This window comes from Tachypleus tridentatus, chromosome 13 (assembly GCF_004210375.1).
Source record: "Tachypleus tridentatus isolate NWPU-2018 chromosome 13, ASM421037v1, whole genome shotgun sequence".
In the NCBI taxonomy this organism is placed as follows: domain Eukaryota; kingdom Metazoa; phylum Arthropoda; class Merostomata; order Xiphosura; family Limulidae; genus Tachypleus; species Tachypleus tridentatus.
The window spans coordinates 273,226,361-273,248,080 of record NC_134837.1 but is presented as its reverse complement, the minus strand read 5'-3'; the positions used below and the strand labels follow the sequence as shown (position 1 = coordinate 273,248,080).

The following is a 21,720-nucleotide window of genomic DNA, read 5'->3' as shown; positions in this document are numbered from 1 at the left end:
CTTACCAGTAGAAGTCTAGATATTCAATCATAATGAGTAATCTTATATTTTTGTTCATCACAACTTTCAAAGCTATTTTTAAAATTATAAACCTTTACTTAGCTTCTTATGGGGCTAAACATTTCATTTAGTAAAAAAATATGCATAACTAGGTGTTTTCTATATTTCAACATGGTTCCCACAACTTGTCAATTCCTTAAGCTTCAGACAGGCATGATTCCAAAATACCATTTGTAATCTATTAAGATTGCTTTTGTATTCTAAAACAATGAATGGTGAACAAAGACTAATGTTAAAATGTTTTTACTTGAAATATTATACCCATTTGCATGCTGAATGTAAAAGAATTAATCAGTGTGTGATATTTAGTACAAATTAACTTTTTGCCACATGTTTCCTCAAATTATCAGCATATGTGAAATTCCCCTATTTCCTAGACCAGGAAAGGAAAGTGGAAAATTATCTAACTTTTCCTAGTTTCTCTGATCTTTAAGAACCATGTATCAGTGTTTACAAACATTATTCAAGCAGTTAAAACAATTACTCCAAATGTAATCTACTACATAAAGATGAAAAGCTACCTCTGTTACATTTGTATGTTGGTTGTTGCAGTATCAATTTGCAGGAAACAATGGCACTTTCTGGCAAGAGGAGAGTATTTTTAAAATCTTCCAACCACATAAATATAAAATATATAATGCACTACTTCAGGCATATAATTAAACTTCAGGGTAGGTTGGTAGAGATCATGAGGAGCAGTAAAATCAAAATGGGTATACAAACAATACTACACTTGGTATTGCTGGCAAACAAAATCATAATTATTGAAATTTCCCATTACATTTACATTGTTTTCAAGGAGACAAATTTATGAAACATCACAAAAGTTTGCCCAATAAGAACCCTTGGGTACAGCTCCATAGTAACCCTTATGTTTTACCCACAATACAATCTCAATTTTGAAAATGCCACAGTTGAAGCACAGCTCTTCAGCTCAGTGAGCTAACCAAACCAAAACCAGTAAGACAGTCAAAAAAGAAGATATTAAAAACTTAAATATTTTTTATAGGTTTAAAATCAGGTCACAGAATAATATAATGAGATTATTTAGTGATAGTGTTAAGTACACTAAAGCTTAGCGTAACTAAAGCATAAAATGTACACAAATTAGGTTAGTTTGTTTTTCTTCTGATTATAGGCTATATTTTATGAAGGCTTAACTGATGTTTAACCTATGATTTTGGTGTATGGAGTTGGAATTTTGTATTATTCTAGAAATTCTGTATTTAAAGTGTGAAGACACTAATTTGATCAAAAATGTCCGAGATCTCCCATAGTGCTGAAATATATGGATTCTAAACTTAAAACTAATTCTTATTTATTCCAAGAACAATTTGGTAATTACAGAACATTGATACTAACATACTAACGCCTTTAACACCCATCTTCCCTTTCCCTGTCTGCAAGTCTTTCAATGTTTCCCACACAATCTGAAGGATAGGCAAACAGAAAGCACCAGTTTTTCCACTTCCTGTTTCAGCAGCCTGAAACAAAAATACAGGTCAAACGTATTACTTGTACTTATGATAAATCTGCTACAGAATTAGAATGGTTCTTTAGCTGAGGAAGAAGCAATTGCTAAATAAATTTTTCTTCAAATGTATAGTTTTTAAAGTGTTTATTTAAAATTAAGTACAAGGCAAGTAAATGGAGTATATGCTCTGCCCACCACAGGTACTGGAGCCTGGATTCTAGCACCATAAGTATGCAGATGTACTGTATCTCCACTAGGGGACTTTAAAAGTAACATTCTGACTATATTAGTTGTAATGAAATGTAACTACGTGATATACCTTTGTTCAATTAGTAATACTCATGTAGCTCTCAAAGCTGACAGATATTCATGGTAATTTTTTAGATTTTACTGAAACTGACAAAATGACTAAACAAATTACAATTACAATTAAATGAAAAATATGGTAATTTAACAAATTTTCCTTCAGTATTATTGTTAAAACTTTTTTTATGACTTAAAAATAAATGATACTGACTGGTACTTTTAATTTTTTTAACTATAGAGGTCAAGCCAACTATTAAGCTAACATTGTACAGTCTTATCAAAACTGACTGGCTGAACCATTCCATTGTAATACAATCTGCAGAAACAAAGGTTAATTTTGTAAGAGCCAACTTTTACGCTCCTTGAAATATTCATCTGAGAAAGTTTAATCAAAATCTTGAGCTTAGAGGCAACTGAAGCATAATGCTATAGAGAATAGAACATTTAAGCCTAAAAGTTGAGTCATCTGATTCAGCATTAAACTGAAACTTCACCACTGGCAAAAATGATGTATGAACCATGCTTACCTAAATTTTATGTAGCCCCTAAGGTCGTAGCATACGATACTTAGTAAGGGTGATAATACTATTACACTATCGTATTGCATAATTTTTATTCTAAAAATACACAACCTTTCAAATAAATGTCAGAAATATAGTATTTATTGATTTTATGACAAGTTTGTTGAAAAATGATGTTCAGATATAGATTAGATACTCTTGAAGTATATTCTTGATGAAAATAGAGGTTTGTTCTTTTAAACAAACACTTAAATATTTTCACAGTATGTAAATTAGCCAGCACTCCTACAAAATACATTTCACCATATAACAAATTTCTTCAATTACAAATAACTCAAAATAATTATAAATAAGGTGAATATATGTTTATATGTATTTCTTTTTAGATCTGGGGGTAGGACAGGTAAAACTTTCAGCATCTATCCTGTGAAAGTAAGTTTTCTCAGGGCATTCCTGTTTTCTCCCCCACATCCAAAATCTCAGACATTGCATCTTCAGATCCCAGCCAAGGAAATATTCTTGCCCGGCTTCAAATTGTGCTGTTTGAGTTGAAGTCTCTTCACTTTTCAGACTGCTGGCTCCAGTCTGGCCTACTTCCCCTTGTGCCACCTTTGTCTTACTCCCTTTTCTCACCCATCATTTTTATAATGCCCCACCTCACTTCATCACCTTAAAAGCCAAATTACAAGAAAACTTCCACATAAGTAAATAATCTTCCATGAGTGGGGATGAAGAGGAACCACAACATTCCTGACCATCCCTCTTGGGGAGAATTCCTCAGACTTCTCTCTCTCTCTCTCTCTCTCTACATTAAACCCCTGCTAAAGAAGGGGATCTTTACAACAGATAAGAACATTCTGTAAAGTTCATGATCAGTAAGCAACTTTAATAATGACATTTTATATTCTAAATGTTTAGCAAAGAACAGTAATTATTGGAGGTTTTTTATTTTAACAACATTCTGCAAACTGGGGGGAAGGTTTTAATTACAAGTGATTTTGTTACCTACTCATTTTCCCCGTTTCCCCTTTGAAGGAAAAAGACAAGTAATTTACAGCTTTATTAAACAAAATAAAATCTGCACAATGCATAAAAGGTTAAAACAAAGTCAAACAATGTTTCTCTCATATAATTCAGTATAACTTGTTTTAAGCAAACTCCCCTGAGCTTGACCACCCCCCACAAAACAAGTTCATAACAAATATCCACCTCCTCCTATCTGATACAGCATTTTGGATTTTACTTTATGAAAAAAAATACATCAAACTAAAGAAAATTAAATTAGTCACTCACACTGGTTCTTACTTTGAGTTTTCAGGTGATATTTCTAGTTGTAATGTTCAAATACATTTTTGGCCAGGGTTAAAGATTAAAAGTAATTTGGGTAACATTGACAGGTAGGCTTCTGATGAATCAAAACACTACCGCTGATGTACAAAGCTTATTTCATCATCTTTTTCTTACCATGTATTTCAGTGTAATGACTAGTAGCTATGTTAGTTACAACATTACATGTGTTTGGTACATCAGGATTGTCAGTTTTCAAGATAAATCTACCTTCTACAACTTTGTGTTGTTTTCATTGGAGAGTTTATTTGCTGTTTCCATTTAATGGGATTCATCCCTAAATACAAATGACATTTCTACTCACATATCTATATCAGTACAATAAAGAATTTTTAAATGGACTATTTACATATTACAAGAAGTAAAAATAGTATTTTTATTGTCACTTCCAGACTGGCTTCCTTATACATGATATCTCTCAGCAACAATAATTTTTTTTTTAAAGAAATGCTATTAGTTATTACGCTGTTTTTTTGTTTTGTTTTTTCTTTAAGTACATAATAACATTACTCCAGAACAAAGGCATTTGAGTTTAGACTACAATATGTCCCTGAAAACCTCACATTTCAACTTACACTTTCTGGAAATGGTAACTGCGTAAAAGAAATATTTGTGCATAAAGCAGAATTGCAAACATACTATAATATCTTTATCTGTCTTACCATTAGCACGTCACCTCCACCCAGAATCAGCTGCACAGCTTCACTTTGTACATCTGTAGGTAACCTGTAATTTTTGTTGTTTAAAATCAGTCAAATTTGTTAACAAGAGGAAACAAAATACTGTATTACAAGTTTTATGAAGTTTTATACACACACACACACACATGTGAAAGTGGAAAGACATGAAAATATTCTTATTCTTTCAATTTCACGTGACTAATTTTTCCATACAATTACAGAAATTTAAAGCTCAACATGATGGTAATACTTCACTGATCCCTACTGACAACTGAATGACTAAGGTTGGAAAACTTATTTCAAATTCCCACATACTTGTACTAAGCATACTTCATAAGGGTTCTGTTTAAATGAACATGCTGATCAAATTTAGGTCTGAAATAACTGTCAAGGTATCCCATATAGTGTCTTAATTGTACAAAAGAAGGTAGCATATGGTACCTGTATACTGTAGAAGAAATCAATTTAGAAACATTACACAAATAAACCTTGATAAAGACAGTGTTTAAAACAGTATATTAGGTTTTTTATCTTGTGGCATGGCCCAAAGGGCATAGAAAAGTTTAAGTAGAACAGAGTTTACATTAAAATTAGTTATACTGGTTGGACTCTCCAACAAGTTGCTGCAGACTTTAAGTGTGTTCCCAAATACTGTCAAGTACACTCTAAATCATGAGTAAGAGAAAGGTAGATTTGAAAGTGAGAAGGGAAGAAACAGAACACCTAAGCTCAATGATACTGACTTTAAGTATCTTCATTTATGCAGCTTTCAGGACAGAAGAAAGATTGTCACTAATCTCAAGCATTCAATAAACAACCATGAACCAAATGACAAAAGTGTCCAGTTCTACATTATCAAGAAGAATTAACCAAAATTGAATATTTAGTCAAATATTGTTAAGAGATTGAAATTTAAGATGTACAAAAACTGAATTGTTGATGGTTGGATATGGGTGTTAAGGACAGATGAATCCAAGTTTAAAATATTTGGTTCCAGACATAGGGTGAATGTCTGCTGGAAAAAGCTGAAACATTTACTTCAATGTATAGCACTCACCATGAAGCATGAAGAAGGCAGCATTATGATTTGGGGGTGTTTTTCTACAGAGACAGCTGGATATATTTGAAAAAAACAACAACAGATGGAATAATGGACTTGAACAAGTACTATAAGATACTGATCTGTCATGGGTCATATATTACTGATAAAGAATTCTACTGCCAAAATGATAATGATCCCAAACACTCATCCAACCTAAACAGAAATTACTTTGCTAAGAAAGAAGATGCTTGAGTCATTAAAATGATACAATGGTCCCTGCAGAGCCCAAGTCTCAAATCCAACTGAGCAGATCTGAAATTTGATATAAAAAGTTTAACAAAAAATTACTTCCAAAGAAACTTTACTAGAGTGCATTAGAGTCATTTGGAGTAAAGTTCCAAAGGTCACTTTCATTAAATATGTTTGAACAATACCTCGAAGACTGACTACATTATTAAAACAAAAGAGAAAAAATATTACTTGTTAACTGAACTCAAATACACCTACTGAGTTTGATATGAAGACTTACAAAATTATTGTTTCTCCTGGAATTTACCTTCCACTGCTCTTTGAATATTGCCTGAAATACAGTTTTTGACTTTGTCCTAATGTTTTTGCACAGTACTGAATGTACTAAAGAATAGAATGGGTTTATAATGTTAACAAAAAGCCTAAACATAATTTCTCTGAAATAATAAATTCAAACATACATATATTAATATGCCAATCTATAGAAAGACCATACACTTAAATCAAATCATTACTACAAGACTGCAGAGAGCTTATACAGAGATACAAGTAACCTTGTGTTTAAAACAAAGTTAAATCTAAATGCAAACAATTCATGTTGTGAGATGAAAACATTTTTATATAGTACTGTAACAGGAATCAATTATTATTGACAGTGACAAGACATTCCTGCATACTCTGTAGAACTGGTGGCTGTAGTGTTCATAATATGTGGAATGAAAAGCAGTCCCTGTATATTGTTTCTAGAACTGGGGTTTTGCTGATGTGCAAAATTCTTCATGCCTAAATTTTTCAAATGGTATACATGTAGACTGTAAGATATACTTTTTGATTTTATAAATTATTCCATATTTTGTCATTCTGCATAATTCTAGTCTCTTACAAAAGGAAGCTTTTCACTAAACTTATTCTGGTGTATTAAATACCATACTCCACAACTTAAGCTAAGAATGTTACAGTGATGTTCAATTGGCTGATTCATGATGAGCTGATACTGAGTTATGTGAAAAATATTCTTTTTGAATTTTTTTTACCCTACTCAGATCAGTGACTTTTCACAGTATTCAATTAGTTTTAGTATTAACATGTATGGAAGCACAGACACACATTTATCAAGTTAAATTTATCTGCATCAAAACTGTGTGTTTATGTGAAAAGGATACAATGTATGTCTAGGAGAAACAAACTAAACATTAACAAGTAAACGAATACAAAAAGTTTAGTGCACTAAAATTAAATGAGTATAAAAGTCACAAAATTTGCCTGAATGATTCAGTTTAGTCTGACTTGAATTTTTTACAAAGCTACTTGAGGGCTATCTGTACACCAGCCACCATAAATTTAGCATCGATAGACTACAAGGAAGGCAGCTAATCAACACCATCAACTGCTAATTTTTCAGGTAAATTTTTTATAAAAAAAGTGAGATTGACCATCACATTATAATGCTCCCACAGCAGAAAGGGTAAGCATGTTTGGCAACAGGAATTCAAATCCCTAACCCTCAGATTGTGAGTCAAGCACCTTAATCGAGTTATATTAGGTTCCTTTCAAACAAATTTAATTTCACCAACAAAAACTAATACACCCAAGAGCAAACAAAAAAATTAAGTACCAGACATGTTATGTTTCAGTTTTGGAAGGATGTTGGTTTTTTATGTAAAAAACAAAGTCTAATGTACCTCAAACTACATAACACTACAGGTTTTAGAAACAGCTGCAATACTCACGTCCACTCCATTTCCTCCACAGCTTTGCCAATTTCTGGCAAAACACCCATTTCTGTAAATAGAATCAAGGAAAATGTAATAACAGTTCATAACCAAGACCAGGCAAGAATCAAATATATATTTTCTTGATATTAAGTTCTATAAACCAGAGACTCAGTTACATGAGATAATCTTCACACTGGATAACAAAATCCTCCTTTTACAATAAAACAGATCAGTTTATCATTCACACACTTCTCTCAGTTGAAATCCTACAAGTCTCTATTTATCTTATGGCTATTATGTCATACCCTTTTGTGACAGGTCAAAGGTCATCTCATGCTTGTTGACTTTCACTCAGTTTTATTGAACTGTTATTTTATGAATTTATGTCAATAAGTTTGGAATGAAATTGTAAATTACAATTCAAACTTTAGTATTATACATGCGAGTTTTGTTTTTCTTTTTTCTTTACAAGGAAATATTAGAAAACACCTAAATACTGATTTTAGTAACTCACATGGTATGTTGAATGCAGCACTGTTTAAAATTAGATGTTTGTCGTGTTAAAATACCAAATCTATAGTTCCGTACAAATTAAGAGCTCAAATTACTAATATTAACAATCCAGAATATAAGACAAAAACCTCATCTTTCTATTTTGCTCAGATATGGCTTATGTACTGAATCAAACACAGTGGCCCTGGTCATCTCTTTCCATTTCTGGAAATGGTCCCTTACGTGCATTCACTTCAACATATGGCATGCAAATAACCGATTAACAACGTAGAATGTTCCCCACTGGTTTTCTAAGACATTTTAATCTATGAAAAAGCTACCATCTTCTTTTGAACAAAGACTTCAAGAAGGTAGGTTGTGTCTGTCATCTGCTCAAAGTTTCATCTTGTTTAGTATCTAAATACATCTCAGTTTCTAAGCTTAATAAATTATAGTAGAATTCTATAGCATCAGTAGAGTTAAGATTTTTTTGATTATTGAACTGTACAATTTAAATGTTTGATATCCTCCACATGTCCAGCAGAAACTCAGTTCAAAGGTCATAGTTAGATTTGTTTTTATTTACTTCTTGATTTATTGCTTATTACTTTTAACATATAGAACAATTCATTTCTAAATAGTAATAATCTATATAGTGTGTATATATACACATGCACACACACACAAACACACAGTGTTATGAGACTCAAGCTACTTCGATTAAACATTTGTATTTTTGTGTTATAATGTAGTCATTCTAAACACAAACAAAGCATAATTTGCATTTCCTAATTTTTGTCATGATAGTTACATGGTTGGTCAAGTAACAGACCTCAAAGAGCACAGAAAACAACAAAAAGTCTTACTGAAAACAAATGTCTCAAGTGTATTTAGGAGGTTCTAGAAATTACACAAATAATATTTGAGATTATGGGAACACAGAATAGTTTTATTATTATTATAACATTAGATCACTTTGCACTCAGACTAATAATTAAACACTCAATATTTTCACAAACAAATCTTCAGTACAAATGTCATTAAAAACCTAACTTTTTGTGTACAATATACTTGTAATCTTTACTGAAAGTCTACCAACTTTTGTAAAAATATGCATGCTGTATAAAAAGTTATAGTACAAATACTTAAGGTGTGCAAATGTGTAGATGACCTTGTATACATTTTACCAAGTCTGTTGCAAGAATGTTAACTGAAACAAAATTACCAGATACCAGAGTATTATAAAAAATTAAAAATGTACAGAATAATGTGATAACAGAGAGAAGTAATATTTTAAATTATGTACATGTTTAGTACATCCTAAAACATTTTAAAAGGTAAATTTTATTTTGTTTCATTACACAGGACACAATTGCTTGATTTAATTTATTTATACATGTACTAACAACTGTCTTGTAAAGTCTGTGCTTAGATATTAAATTTATTAAATCAGAGAAGACAAAACAAACACGAAATACATTATAAACCTTATGACAATACTGGATGTTTTATCATTTACTGGATGTTCATACTTTTACACTATTGCCTGGTTACAGCACTATAAAGCTTGTTGAAGGTTAGCATTTAACAAACAAAACCTATCGTGGTTTTAACTTATAGATGATTTTTGAAAAGTATATAACTACCTTTTTAACTGAGATGTTTTTATCACTTAACCAAACCTCTGGTTTTTCTAAGTGTGGTACTTTTTTGTAGCTTTTGTTTAACTAAAATGGCATTTTCATTCATTTGTTTTGGATGAGAGCACTATAATAAAAGCTGCTCAGTAATAACAGTACTGGAAAATTTATAGTGAAAAGCAATGTGGAATGTGACAGAGCAAAAAAGGTGTGCAATGTGCCATTTCAAATATGAGATTGCTTTAGAAAAATCTTTAGAATTAAAATGTGTGCATGTGTGTTTTTACTGATTATTAAAAACCTATCAACAGTTTACAGCAACTTTTCCCAAACCTTGAATATAAATTGACATTGCAAACTTGTATTTGAAAAATTTTAGTCGTAATAATTGATTAAAGAAATACTGAAGTTATACACTAAGATAAAATAAAATATAGTTGCATTAGAAGATAATAAGCAAACATTTCCCATTGCCATCTTTCAGAATACTCTGTACCAAAAAGTAGTGGAATAAAACACTATACTATAATACCTTCATGGTAGAAAGGTCATGTATATTTCATAATAGATTTTGATTCTACAACCTAGAGGTTGCAAATTGAATGTCCTAACCACAAATATAAAATCAAACAAGTAAATGTATCTTAATTTGGCATAAGCCTACTCGCTACAGTTTAGACACAGTATACCTCAGCACTTTATCTGATTAAAATACCATATACTATGATACAGTTGTAGTGTACTAGTAGTAGTTTTGAGAAAATTCATGTTATAATATATAAAACATTCTTCAGTTTGCAACTGCTGGTGTGTAAGATAATTATATTGAACCTATATCTACTACTAGTAATATATAACAGATTCAAAAAGCACACAGTATAAATTATGAATTATTCACTTACTTTTATACAAATAAGTTAAGCCTTAAATGATGAAAATTACTTATATCAACATAGAATCCACCTTCTTGTGCCTTTAAGTTGTCTAAATAATGCTATTACTAATTTGTTTTGCATCTTAAACACGTCTAGGCCTATCACACAGTAACTTACTGAGAAAATAATACTGCTTTGCATTCTGGAGCTCAAATTAAATGATTTTGTGTAGTAGGATTAATAACAAAAATCTCAATAAACTGCGAGCATCAAGCGCATTCTCTTAATTTCTTAATACTAAATACATAGTTAAAACACCTCACGATAACTCACCTTCAAAGGCTGTCATTTTTTACCATTTAGTGTAATAACGTTATCCCTCATACACTCCTATTAAATCTCACACGCTAACACACTTTCTACGCTGCATATCTTTTAATTTTACAGATTCAACGCATGCGCATCTAGTACCGGTTTTGTGCAAATATTTCGAACATTTATTTTCGAATCGTTTGTGCTATTAAAGGCGCCTTTTTCAAATAATTTATGTTTCTACCAAGGTCATTTCTGACTTTGAAAACGAAAAGAACTGTAAGTCACTGTGCCAATTTATTTTTCTCAGCCTGCTCTAAGTCTAACAAAGTACATAATTAAAACATGCAAGGTTCAAGATATTACACAAGTCTTAACTTATGCAGCGAATACTAGTACTCCGTTGTAATGTGTTGTATCGTCGAACAACTTATTATTATTTAGTAAACGTAATACTTCAAGTAGAGTGTGATGCCGTCCCACTTCTTTTCAGAAAGGACCGTAATTCATGTGTGTGTTTCTTAAGTCCAGCATGGTCAGGTGGTTATAGCGCTTGACTCATATTAGGAAGATCGGGGTTTCGAATCCTCGTTACATAAAGGATACTCGTCTTTCTAATCATGGAGGATTTACAAAGTGACAGATTTTCTCACAAATTGTAATAGAAAGTGTGAAGACTTTTTGATCTGTGATACCTGGACATACCACATTTCTCTTTCTTTCTTTTTTTTTAGCTTAAAAGGCTAAGTGGTTACTTTACCGAAATATTCACAAATACATTTATATGTATCATAAATGTGCTTAGAATATGTGCCAACTTTCATAGCCAATTAACATAACTATATTTCTCATGCGTGTCATCTTTCGCCCATTATCTAATTTTTATAACAAAAGTGTTCGGTCTAATGAGGAATGAAGGGATAAAACTGAAAGCAGTGATTCCCACGTAAATAACTGGGCAGTTATTGCTCAATAACAAAACTCTTCCTTCTGACTATGGGAAGCAATTGCCTCAAAGATCTCATATCCACTAAAATGTCACAGGCCCGGCATGGCCAGGTGGTTAGGGTGCTCGACTCGTAATCTGAGGGTCGCGAGTTTGAATCCCCGTCCCAAACATGCTTGCCTTTCAGCTGTGGGAGTGTTATAATATGACGGAAATCCCATTTTCGTTGATAAAAGAGTAGCCCAAGAGTTGGCTGTGGGTGATAATGACTAGTTCCCTTCTATCTAGTCTTATACTGCTCAACTAGGGACGGCTAGCGTAGATAGCCCTTGAGTAGCTTTGAGCGAAATTCCAAAACAAACAAACCAATAATGCATAATTCTTTCATGCCAAACATATTAACATTTACTGTGTTTGTTTTTTTTTTATTGCAAAGCCACATAGGGTTATTTTCTTTGATCACCGAGGATAATCGAACTCCTGATTTTAGCGTTGTAAATCCGTAGACTTACCGCTGTACTAGTGAGGGCAACAGTTAGATCAAACTATTTTTGATAAAAACGTTAACACTCAATATTCTATCCGAAAGGTGCAATTAATTTAAAAAGAAGACTCAAAACACGAGTGCTTTGGAATAGCTGACTACTCAGGAGAAGAATACTCGTCGATTAAAAATCATTCGAGATTTGAGTCTTTTGTTGTTATTCGTAGATCAGATCTTTTATTCATAATTATATATTACTTGAAAATTGTGTTGATTGGTTAAATAAATCATTAATGTTATACAACATCCATGAACAATTTTATGTTAGTTTCATATAGATGCACCACTGTATAAAAGAATTTAAAGTCAGACAACAGAGCTCAGGCCTATAGATGGTTGAGCCAACTATGCTAGATAACTCGTTTGTTTGTTTTGAATTTCGCCCAAAGCTACACGAAGGTTATCTGTGCTAGCCGTTCCTAATTTAGCAGTGTAATACTAGATGGAAGGCGGTTAGTTAGTCATCGCCAACTCTTGGGTTACACTTTTAGCAACGAACAGTGAGATTTACTGTCACATTATATCAGTCCCATGGCTGAAAGAGCGAGCATGTTTGTTGTAACAGAGATTCGAACCTCTGACCCTTATATTATGAGTCAAGCGCTCTAACCACCGGGCTGATACTAAATAATGGCCTAGATGCAATGTGTAGACTACAGTGTAGGCTTTACATCACCAAATTTGACGATATTTGCTCTTATTACAGAGAACTAGGACTTCTATATATGAACTGAAAACAATTTACAACCGTACACGATGCAGACGTAACCGAATGAAATGCACATAAATACTCATGAATATTCACACAAGATTTATACAAATACTATCATGAAAAGTGTATATGAAAAAAATATCATATACACTTAAAAAACAGAGTGAAGCATTGAAGCAGTCCTTTTATAATGTTTTCAAAGATGGCGAGGTTCTCGGTAGTTATGTATGTTTTTCTCTTGTTGTCCTGGGTGGATTCCAATAATTTTCACACTTGTTGTCCATGGTATGTTGCATAAATATTTACACTTGTTGTCCATTGTAGATTCCAATAATACTTACACTTGTTGTCCATGGTAGATTCCAATAATACTTACACTTGTTGTCCATTGTAGGTTCCAGTAATACTTACACTTGTTGTCCATGGTAGATTCCAATAATACTTACATTTGTTGTCCATGGTAGATTCCAATAATACTTACAGATTGTCCATGGTAGACAGATGCTTACTGAACCATCATTTAATGCGAAACAGATGGTCGTTTTCAGCTCAACATTACATGACTTCCTGATATTTAGCTATTCTAGTAGATAGTTCTGCGAGATGTATGACCTCGTACTCCGTATAACAGTTGTATAGTTAATTATACGGTACACATTTTACAAGCTTTCACTTTGTCTGTCTCGTATTTGTTTAGCTCTGAAGGTGGGCCTGGCATGGCCAAGCGCGTAAGGCGTGCGACTCGTAATCCGAGGGTCGCGGGTTCGCGCCCGCGTCGCGCTAAACATGCTCACCCTCCCAGCTGTGGGGTCGTATAATGTGACGGTCAATCCCACTATTCGTTGGTAAAAGAGTAGCCCAAGAGTTGGCGGTGGGTGGTAATGACTAGCTGCCTTCCCTCTAGTCTTACACTGCTAAATTAGGGACGGCTAGCACAGATAGCCCTCGAGTAGCTTTGTGCAAAATTCCAAAACAAACAAACAAAAGCTCTGAAGGCATTCAACATATAGTTACATTTCTAGGTGAACTTCTACCATGAGTGTAGGAGAGGGTGATGTTACAAAATGTTTTTTTAACAATGACAACATGACATGCAGTTTGTGTAACAGAAAGCTTTATTTACAGAACACGTGATCGATAATAAGTAAGAAAAGTAGGTTTTCTTGGAATAGAAGTCACACTATGTTATGTTACACAACACAGGAGAAGTAAAATAAGTTTGGTCACATTCTCTTGGAATAAAAGTCACACTATGTTATGTTACACAACACAGGAGAAGTAAGATAAGTTTGGTCACATTCTCTTGGAATAGAAGTCACACTATGTTACGTTACACAACACAGGAGAAGTAAGAGTTTGGTCACATTCTCTTGAATAAAGTCACTCATTATGTTACACAAAACAGGAGAAGTAAGATAAGTTTGGTCACATTCTCTTGGAATGTTATGTTACACAACACAGGAGAAGTAAGATAAGTTTGGTCACATTCTCTTGGAATAGAAGTCACACTATGTTATGTTACACAACACAGGAGAAGTAAGATAAGTTTGGTCACATAGAAGTCACACTATGTTACGTTACACAACACAGGAGAAGTAAGATAAGTTTGGTCACATTCTCTTGGAATAAAAGTTATGTTACACAACACAGGAGAAGTAAGATAAGTTTGGTCACATTCTCTTGGAATAAAAGTCACACTATGTAATATTACACAACAGCTTAGAAACCAACATACGAACAATCTTTTTTTCATAGATTGTAAAACAGAGTTATAGTAGTATGTAGGTTGAGTGATAGCATAAGTTTATATGTAAACCATAACGTTAAGCTATACTAGATTATAATTAGTGAAAAACATGTTGACTGGATAATTTACTTATAAAACAATACGCAATCGGTATTTTCAATACTCTGCGTGTAAAATATTAGTAAAACTGCACAAAGTATGACATGTTTAATAGATGTAATAGTGATATTAATATTTTAGTTATCTCTGAAATGAAAACTATAAAGTTGATGATGTAGTCACATGATGAAACACGTGGATATCTGTCGATTACGTCATTATTTAGTGGTTCGCTTGCGAACTATTTGCACGATCACCACTGCTAACTTCATCGTCCCCTTACCTCGGTCCCCTTGTAACACGCTCATTGTTGTCACAATACGGAATTATATACCTCAGAACGGCTGGTATGGGTATCAACACTTTATTGGTAAGGAGAGAACAACGTTTCGACCTTCCTGGGCCGTCTTCAGGTTAAACTCTTTAAACTAAACTCCTGTCAAGGTTTCGTTTCGTGAAGGAGAACAGTGGACCTTAGATGAAAATGAGACGCATGATACGTCAAGTTGTAGATTTATGTGTAACTATACTATTAAGAGTTAGTGTGTTTATGAAAAATTGTACCGTGTGTTCAAAACTACCAGAGAAAAACATCATGGTAGGGTGTTGTTAAAATATTTAAAACTGAAAAAAAAACAATATAAATTGGTTTGGTTTTTTGAATTTTGCACAAAGGCGAGTGCCTTAACCACCTCGTCTAGAAGAACAACATAGAAATGCATTGTTAAAATGTATTACCCTACCAGAGGAAATCATTACAATACAGTCATAGGCAAAACGTATGTATACTATTTAATACTGAAGTAATTATTGAGTAAATAGCTAAGTTGTAACATGAAAGGTAGCGTATGATAGGACGAACATGTACAAGTTGTTATTTTAGTTCGTATACGTTTTTTGAGCATTTGTTTGTCAAAACACACACGCTTGTTTTGTATAAAACGGTGTGCTTTTGGTATAATATTTTTCAAATTAGCCCAACACTTTGTTTAGACAATTTCTCTGTAATTGGTGTAGAGTCGTTACTTGTCACATGTAAGAAGTTATAGGACATCATTTGTTCGAATTCTCAAAAATGATATGAAATAAACATTGTCAGAGCAGTATGGTACCCAATATGTACTGTGCCTATAATCCTGAAACATCATCAGATTACAGAAAACTTGTTTCAAGAAAGTCTAGTGATAGACGCCGAAAATCTACTGCTCGAAGTGACTGTGTTTTTATGAGGTTAACAGGTCAAGATTGAAAGAAGTTTTGTTACGCCTTATGATAGAAATGGCATGAACATGTTCATTTCAGGGTATCCAGACGAAAAATGTTACTTTGCAAGAAGGGGTATCTGCAAATCGTTGTGAACCAGAACTCATCATGTTACTTGGGGGAAGACTCTATGTCAACTGAGACTTAGGACATTGGCTACCTATATTTTGTAAATGAATTCTGTTTCCGGCTTGTTAAAGTTGATGATAGTTTTCGTTTTCATTGCTTACTTGAAGAAAACATAAGAGAAGACCACCTTTCCAACAGGGAACACACAGGAGGTGGTGCAGTACATTATAGTGGAAAAACTGGAGACGGTATTTTGACATTTCTGACATTGGCTAAAGCAAGATTCGGTAACAACTTTGTGTTCCAAGATGAAAATATCATTACCTAGATTTTGCTTATTGTACTGGATTTTCTCCACTAGAAGGATGATACAAGACTGCCATGACCATCATAGTCTCTAGATTGTAGTCCTACTGATAACTGTTTTGGCAGAACTAAACAGAACAACTGTTTACCATGACATTAAACCAGCTGCTGTATCTGGGTTTCTGCGTCTTGTATTGGCAAGTTGGGGTAAAATAACAGTAGATTACATCAGTAATCTTATTAACAGCATATTACGTCGAATTGTGGAGGTCATTAGAATACGACGATATCTAGCCAAGTACAGAATATCTAATATGAACTGTTATAGGTTTATAAATGCTATTTATAATAAGGTGATGTTATATTTTGTCATTATATATGTATATGTTTTGTTGTGATAGGTGAAAGGTTAAATGTAAACATCTTTCTACAGGTGTATATATAAATTTGTTCGCCAATCTAATAAATGGTCCATGATGTACACATAACTTGTCTCATAAAACACATTACATATGTGGATGTTTAATATAACATGCGTTTCTCAGTTTGACAGCAATAACGGTATTTGTAATCTATTTGAATAATAAATATATGATTTATTACAAAATATGAAACATTTTGTTCAAAATTGTGTTTATTATGGTTTCTAAAACTACTAAGGAAAAACAACGTAGAGACATATTGTTAAAATATTTAAAAGTATAAGATAAAACATTTCTGCAATATTTAGAACTAGCAGAGTAAAAGCAATATTATAGCATATTGTTAAAATATTTCCAGTTACCAGAGGAAAACATTCTAGTGCGATATTGTTAAAATATTTACAAGTTCTAGAGAAAGCATTATTGAAATATCTAGAACTAGCAGAGTAAAGCAATATTGTAGCATATTGTTAAAATATTTCCAGTTACCATAGGAAAACTTTCTAATGTCATATTGCTAAAATATTTAAAACTAAGAGAAATAAAAAAGTGTGAGATATAATATTTATTATTCTAGTGAGGTGAATTCAAGAGGCAAAATAAGAAAACCTTACTTAGCTCTAAGAGCGAGCTCGACTCGCAATCTACATGACGCTGGTTTGAATCCACGTTGCACCAAACATGCTCACCTTTTAGACGTAGACGTGTTTTTATGTTGCGTTCAATTCCAATATTAGTTAGTAAAAGAGTATTATGAGAGTGGGCAGTAGATAGTGATGATTAGCTGTCTTCTTTAAATTTGGGAAGGCTCGCGCAAATAGCCTTCGTGTAGCTTTGCGTGAAATAAAAAAAAAAACAAACGAAAAGTTATAAGAATCTTCCGATTTGAAACTACTCACGTATTCCGATTATCTCTGTATTCAGTTACGTTATCACTGGTGTTACAACAATTATTATATACATAAAATAAATATTCGGGTATTTTGATGTGTCATCATTTGCATTTGTGTCATTTCAGTTTCGTTCCCAATACATATGTAAATTCCAAATGTATCTGGTGCTTACAATTATATAGTTGCTGCTATGTTTAATCTCAGCTCCAATACCGGCAAAGATTACTATTGAAGAAGTAAGGGAACGTTTGGGATGCAAGTGTAATTGTTCTAATAGAGAAATGATATGTATACAATAAAACATGCTTTTTTATATGGATTAAAAATGAACGACATTCTTATATTTTTATTTACACGGTAATTATACATCTCATATCATAAGGAATGAAACATGAACATCACTGCTATTCATATGATTTCAATGTGTCAAAATAATATTGATTATTATTGTTTCTCTGATTTAACACTTTTAACTTGAAAGCAGCTGATAAAGTCCACTGAATAACAGTTGTTGCCCCTTGCTAGTACAGCGGTATGTCTACGGAATTAGAACGCTAAAATTGGGGTTTCGATTTCCCTTGGTGGGCTCACCAGATAGCCCGATGTGGCGTTGCTATAAGAAAACAATCACAATCACAATAACAGTTGTTATAGGAATTATTGTTTTAAGTCGTTAAACATGTTATGTATAGAACTTTAAATAATCTCTGTCTATGCCTTTTTTCAATTAATCATAAAACATATTGTAGTTCTCTCTGTTTTATAGTTTATTTAAGTAATAAATATATGTATAATGTAGTTAGCATTATATCTATAATGTAATATTGAAACAATAGTGAAACAACAATAATATTTTATGTATTGTTAGACGAACATTACAGTAGACTCGACAAATGAAGCATTACAATTACAAGCAATTTGCTGTATATAGAATCCCTGGATAAATTGTATTTATATGTGCAGTTTAAAGGCCGTTTTTTTCTAAGTTTCTAATAAGTAATATTAAATTATCTTATACTCAAAATACAAAATAAATTAATTTTTGAAGTAGTTTATATGTAAAGAAATACTATTCGCTTTATCAGAACATTTAATTGCTAATTACTCATTTATCGTTATAAAATGTTTGTTGTAGTCGTTAATAATTTATGTTTTCACATATATTATCTACTAAAACTTCCAAATGTTTATGACAATGACTTTAGCTGATGATCGTTCAGTGCAAATAACTCGAGGAAACTTTAACAAAAACATCAACAACCCTGCCCTCTAGAGGATTATATCACATGTACGGTTCACGTTGCTACTGCTTTGAGTAACAGAAACAAAAACGAAATTTTGATTGTAGGTTCAATAACAAGTTACAATTCATGCGACTTTTTATTTTTTTATCAATATTTTATGAGCCCTCATTTTTTTTCCTTTCTAAAACATAATTTCTAAGTTTAAAATAATAGTAGAAATATTCATTTATTGAATCTAAAGTCGTACATTAGAAAATACGTAATTTACAACGGTGTTCTAAAAACATTATGAAAACACGAAAAAGTTCCTCAAGAAAAGCATGAGTAGATAGTTATTCGTAATAAATTAAAACACGACCTTAAAAATATTTTTTGAAATGCTTTTATTAAACATTAAAAGTTGACAAACAAACTCTTGTCTCCAAAGAGGAAGAGGCCCAGCATAGCTGGTTAAGGCACTCGACTCTATGTAATCTGAGGGTTGCGGGTTCGAAACCCTGTCATACCAAACGTGGTCGCCCTTTCAGCCGTGGGGGGTTATAATGTGACGGTCAATACCACTATTCGTTGATAAAAGAGTAGCCCAAGAGCTTGCTAGCCGCCCCCAATTTAGCAGTGTAAGACAAGAGAGAAGGTAACTAACAATCACCACCCATTTTATAATATTTCATGGTTGGGTTTGTGTTACATCTTAAGTTATCTAATTTCAATACGTAAACATATTACATTGATTAGGAAATACGATTGTTAAATTAGTAGACAATAAAACAGTTTCTAATACTTAAAGAAAATATATTTAATATTAACGAAATATTGTTTCAAGACCATTTGTTGTTAAGTAAACAGCCAAATAATAAACAATCTAACTGCTTATTGTTAACTACAAAACTTTGTTGTGTGACACATCAGATATGGAACTTATTAAAATGTATCATAATAATATGAACCAACATTCGATTACTAAAGTTGTTTTTCAAAACTTAAAAGAATCGAATCTTAGTTTGAATATTTATCTATAATATAATACAAGTCCTTACCAGAGGAGTAATTCTCTCAGTACTTGACACAACAACAATTTATTTCCAACTTTACATCGACGTCCCCAACCCTTCTCGCCTTTTCCACAACAACGACCTTTACGTTTTCCACAACCTTTGAAGTTTTTGTCATTTTCTTCATCTTCAACATAATTCATGAAATAATTAATTAATCATTTGATCCCCATTGTTACAACTCTAAAATATTTATACTTTAATGTTAGAATAATTAAAAACACATCTAGCTTAACTTCTGTAACTGTAAAATAAAATCTGAACGGTCGTTTATTTACATGAGGAATAAGCAGCCAATTTAGTTTATCACTTTTGCACAAACGTGCAGAATGGCTTTGGGCGATGTGTAGGTCACGTGCATCGATCCCCAGGTTTTCGTGTTGCAAGACTTGAAGATTATTAGTGTGTCCCCGGAATAAAATGGTCAGTTATAGCCATTACTATTTGTAGCTAGTGCCTAACAGACGGTAATTGTTCTACCAATATTTTGTGCCACAAGTGCCTCAACAGCCTGTTTTGAACAAAAATATCAAAAAAAAAAAAAGAGTGATTGACTTTTACTTTTACAACGCACCTGCAGTGTTGACAGTGTGTACTCTAGTAAGCGTCCTCACGTATCGAATCTCTGACCAGGGTTAAACTGGGACTGAAAAGTCCGAAACAAAGTTCAGACTCTTGAAGATTCGCACCATTATTATTCCTGGCCTTCTGGTTTGAATGTCAAAGTGGATAACAAAATGGAGTTACACTCTTTCAAATCCCATTTTAGCCACTACTGCAGGCTCTTCACTCCCAAAGTTAGTTAGGCCTAGTCCTAGTTATTTTAAAACCATCATTTCAAAAAAAAAATTGTTTATTTTGTTAATTATTAGAAAAAAATTAAATAAGATAAAACTCTTCCACTCTGGAAACATAGGAGTAAATATTAATTTTTAAAGGAGTATTATTAAATTTGTTACGTGTTTTGGAATATTAACTGACGATTTTGTTCTCTTTGAAATATTTATAGGTATAACCATAAGCCAAACATTCGTATTAGAAATCACATAAACTGCGGATAACCTAGGAGAAACAAAACTTAGAACAAAATTTCGTTCCCGGACACGTCCTTCTCCACTGGCAAGCGACATGTCTGGGAACTTAAAAAATTAGAAAATGGGTTTTGATACCAGTGGTTGGTAGAACACCGAAAGCCTATTTCGTACTTTCAGGCTTAATTATAAACAAAAAACCTTCAAATATCTGATTTGGTAACACGAATGGATAAGTTAAGAGAAATATATTCTTGATTAATTTCTAGTTTAAGTATTACAGTCATTAACTCTGAACTTATTGTTCCCTTAACAAAATTATTTTTTGTTTCTAATATTTTCATACTTTCTGTGTTTATATATTTATTTATAATTCCTTATATTTTTAACATTGTTATATATACTTTATCTTGTTGGTCATGTGAAGTATTTATTACATATCTGTGGTTACACTTTATTTTCATATACAAACACTTATTAAAACGTAAGATTATCAAAATTGTTGTATTTGAAAATAATTTAAAATAAGTCCCAAAAATAGCAAGAAGACAAACTAACAGTCTTCAGTGATACATAATTATGAACTTAAATGTTATTCAAAACAACACGTATCATTAAGACAGAAAACTAACTTTCACCTGAAGTTTTAGTCTCACACATGGGAAAAAATCTATTTGTG

The 21,720-nt window shown here is 32.4% G+C and overlaps 1 protein-coding gene across 1 annotated transcript in view; it reads right to left on the bottom strand.

Annotated features, from left to right (window-relative positions):
• LOC143236579 (ATP-dependent RNA helicase Ddx1-like) overlaps positions 1-10,882 on the bottom strand; it is a 19,619-nt gene extending 8,737 nt beyond the window's left edge. Inside the window, exons 1-4 of the mRNA XM_076474877.1 lie at positions 10,735-10,882; positions 7,410-7,461; positions 4,371-4,434; positions 1,423-1,544 (exon numbers count right to left, since the gene is read on the bottom strand). Of these exons, the coding sequence (XP_076330992.1) occupies positions 1,423-1,544; positions 4,371-4,434; positions 7,410-7,461; positions 10,735-10,750 (254 nt within the window). The 5' untranslated portion in view covers positions 10,751-10,882. The remainder of the gene's footprint in view (positions 1-1,422; positions 1,545-4,370; positions 4,435-7,409; positions 7,462-10,734) is intronic.
• Between the last annotated feature and the right edge of the window lie 10,838 nt (positions 10,883-21,720).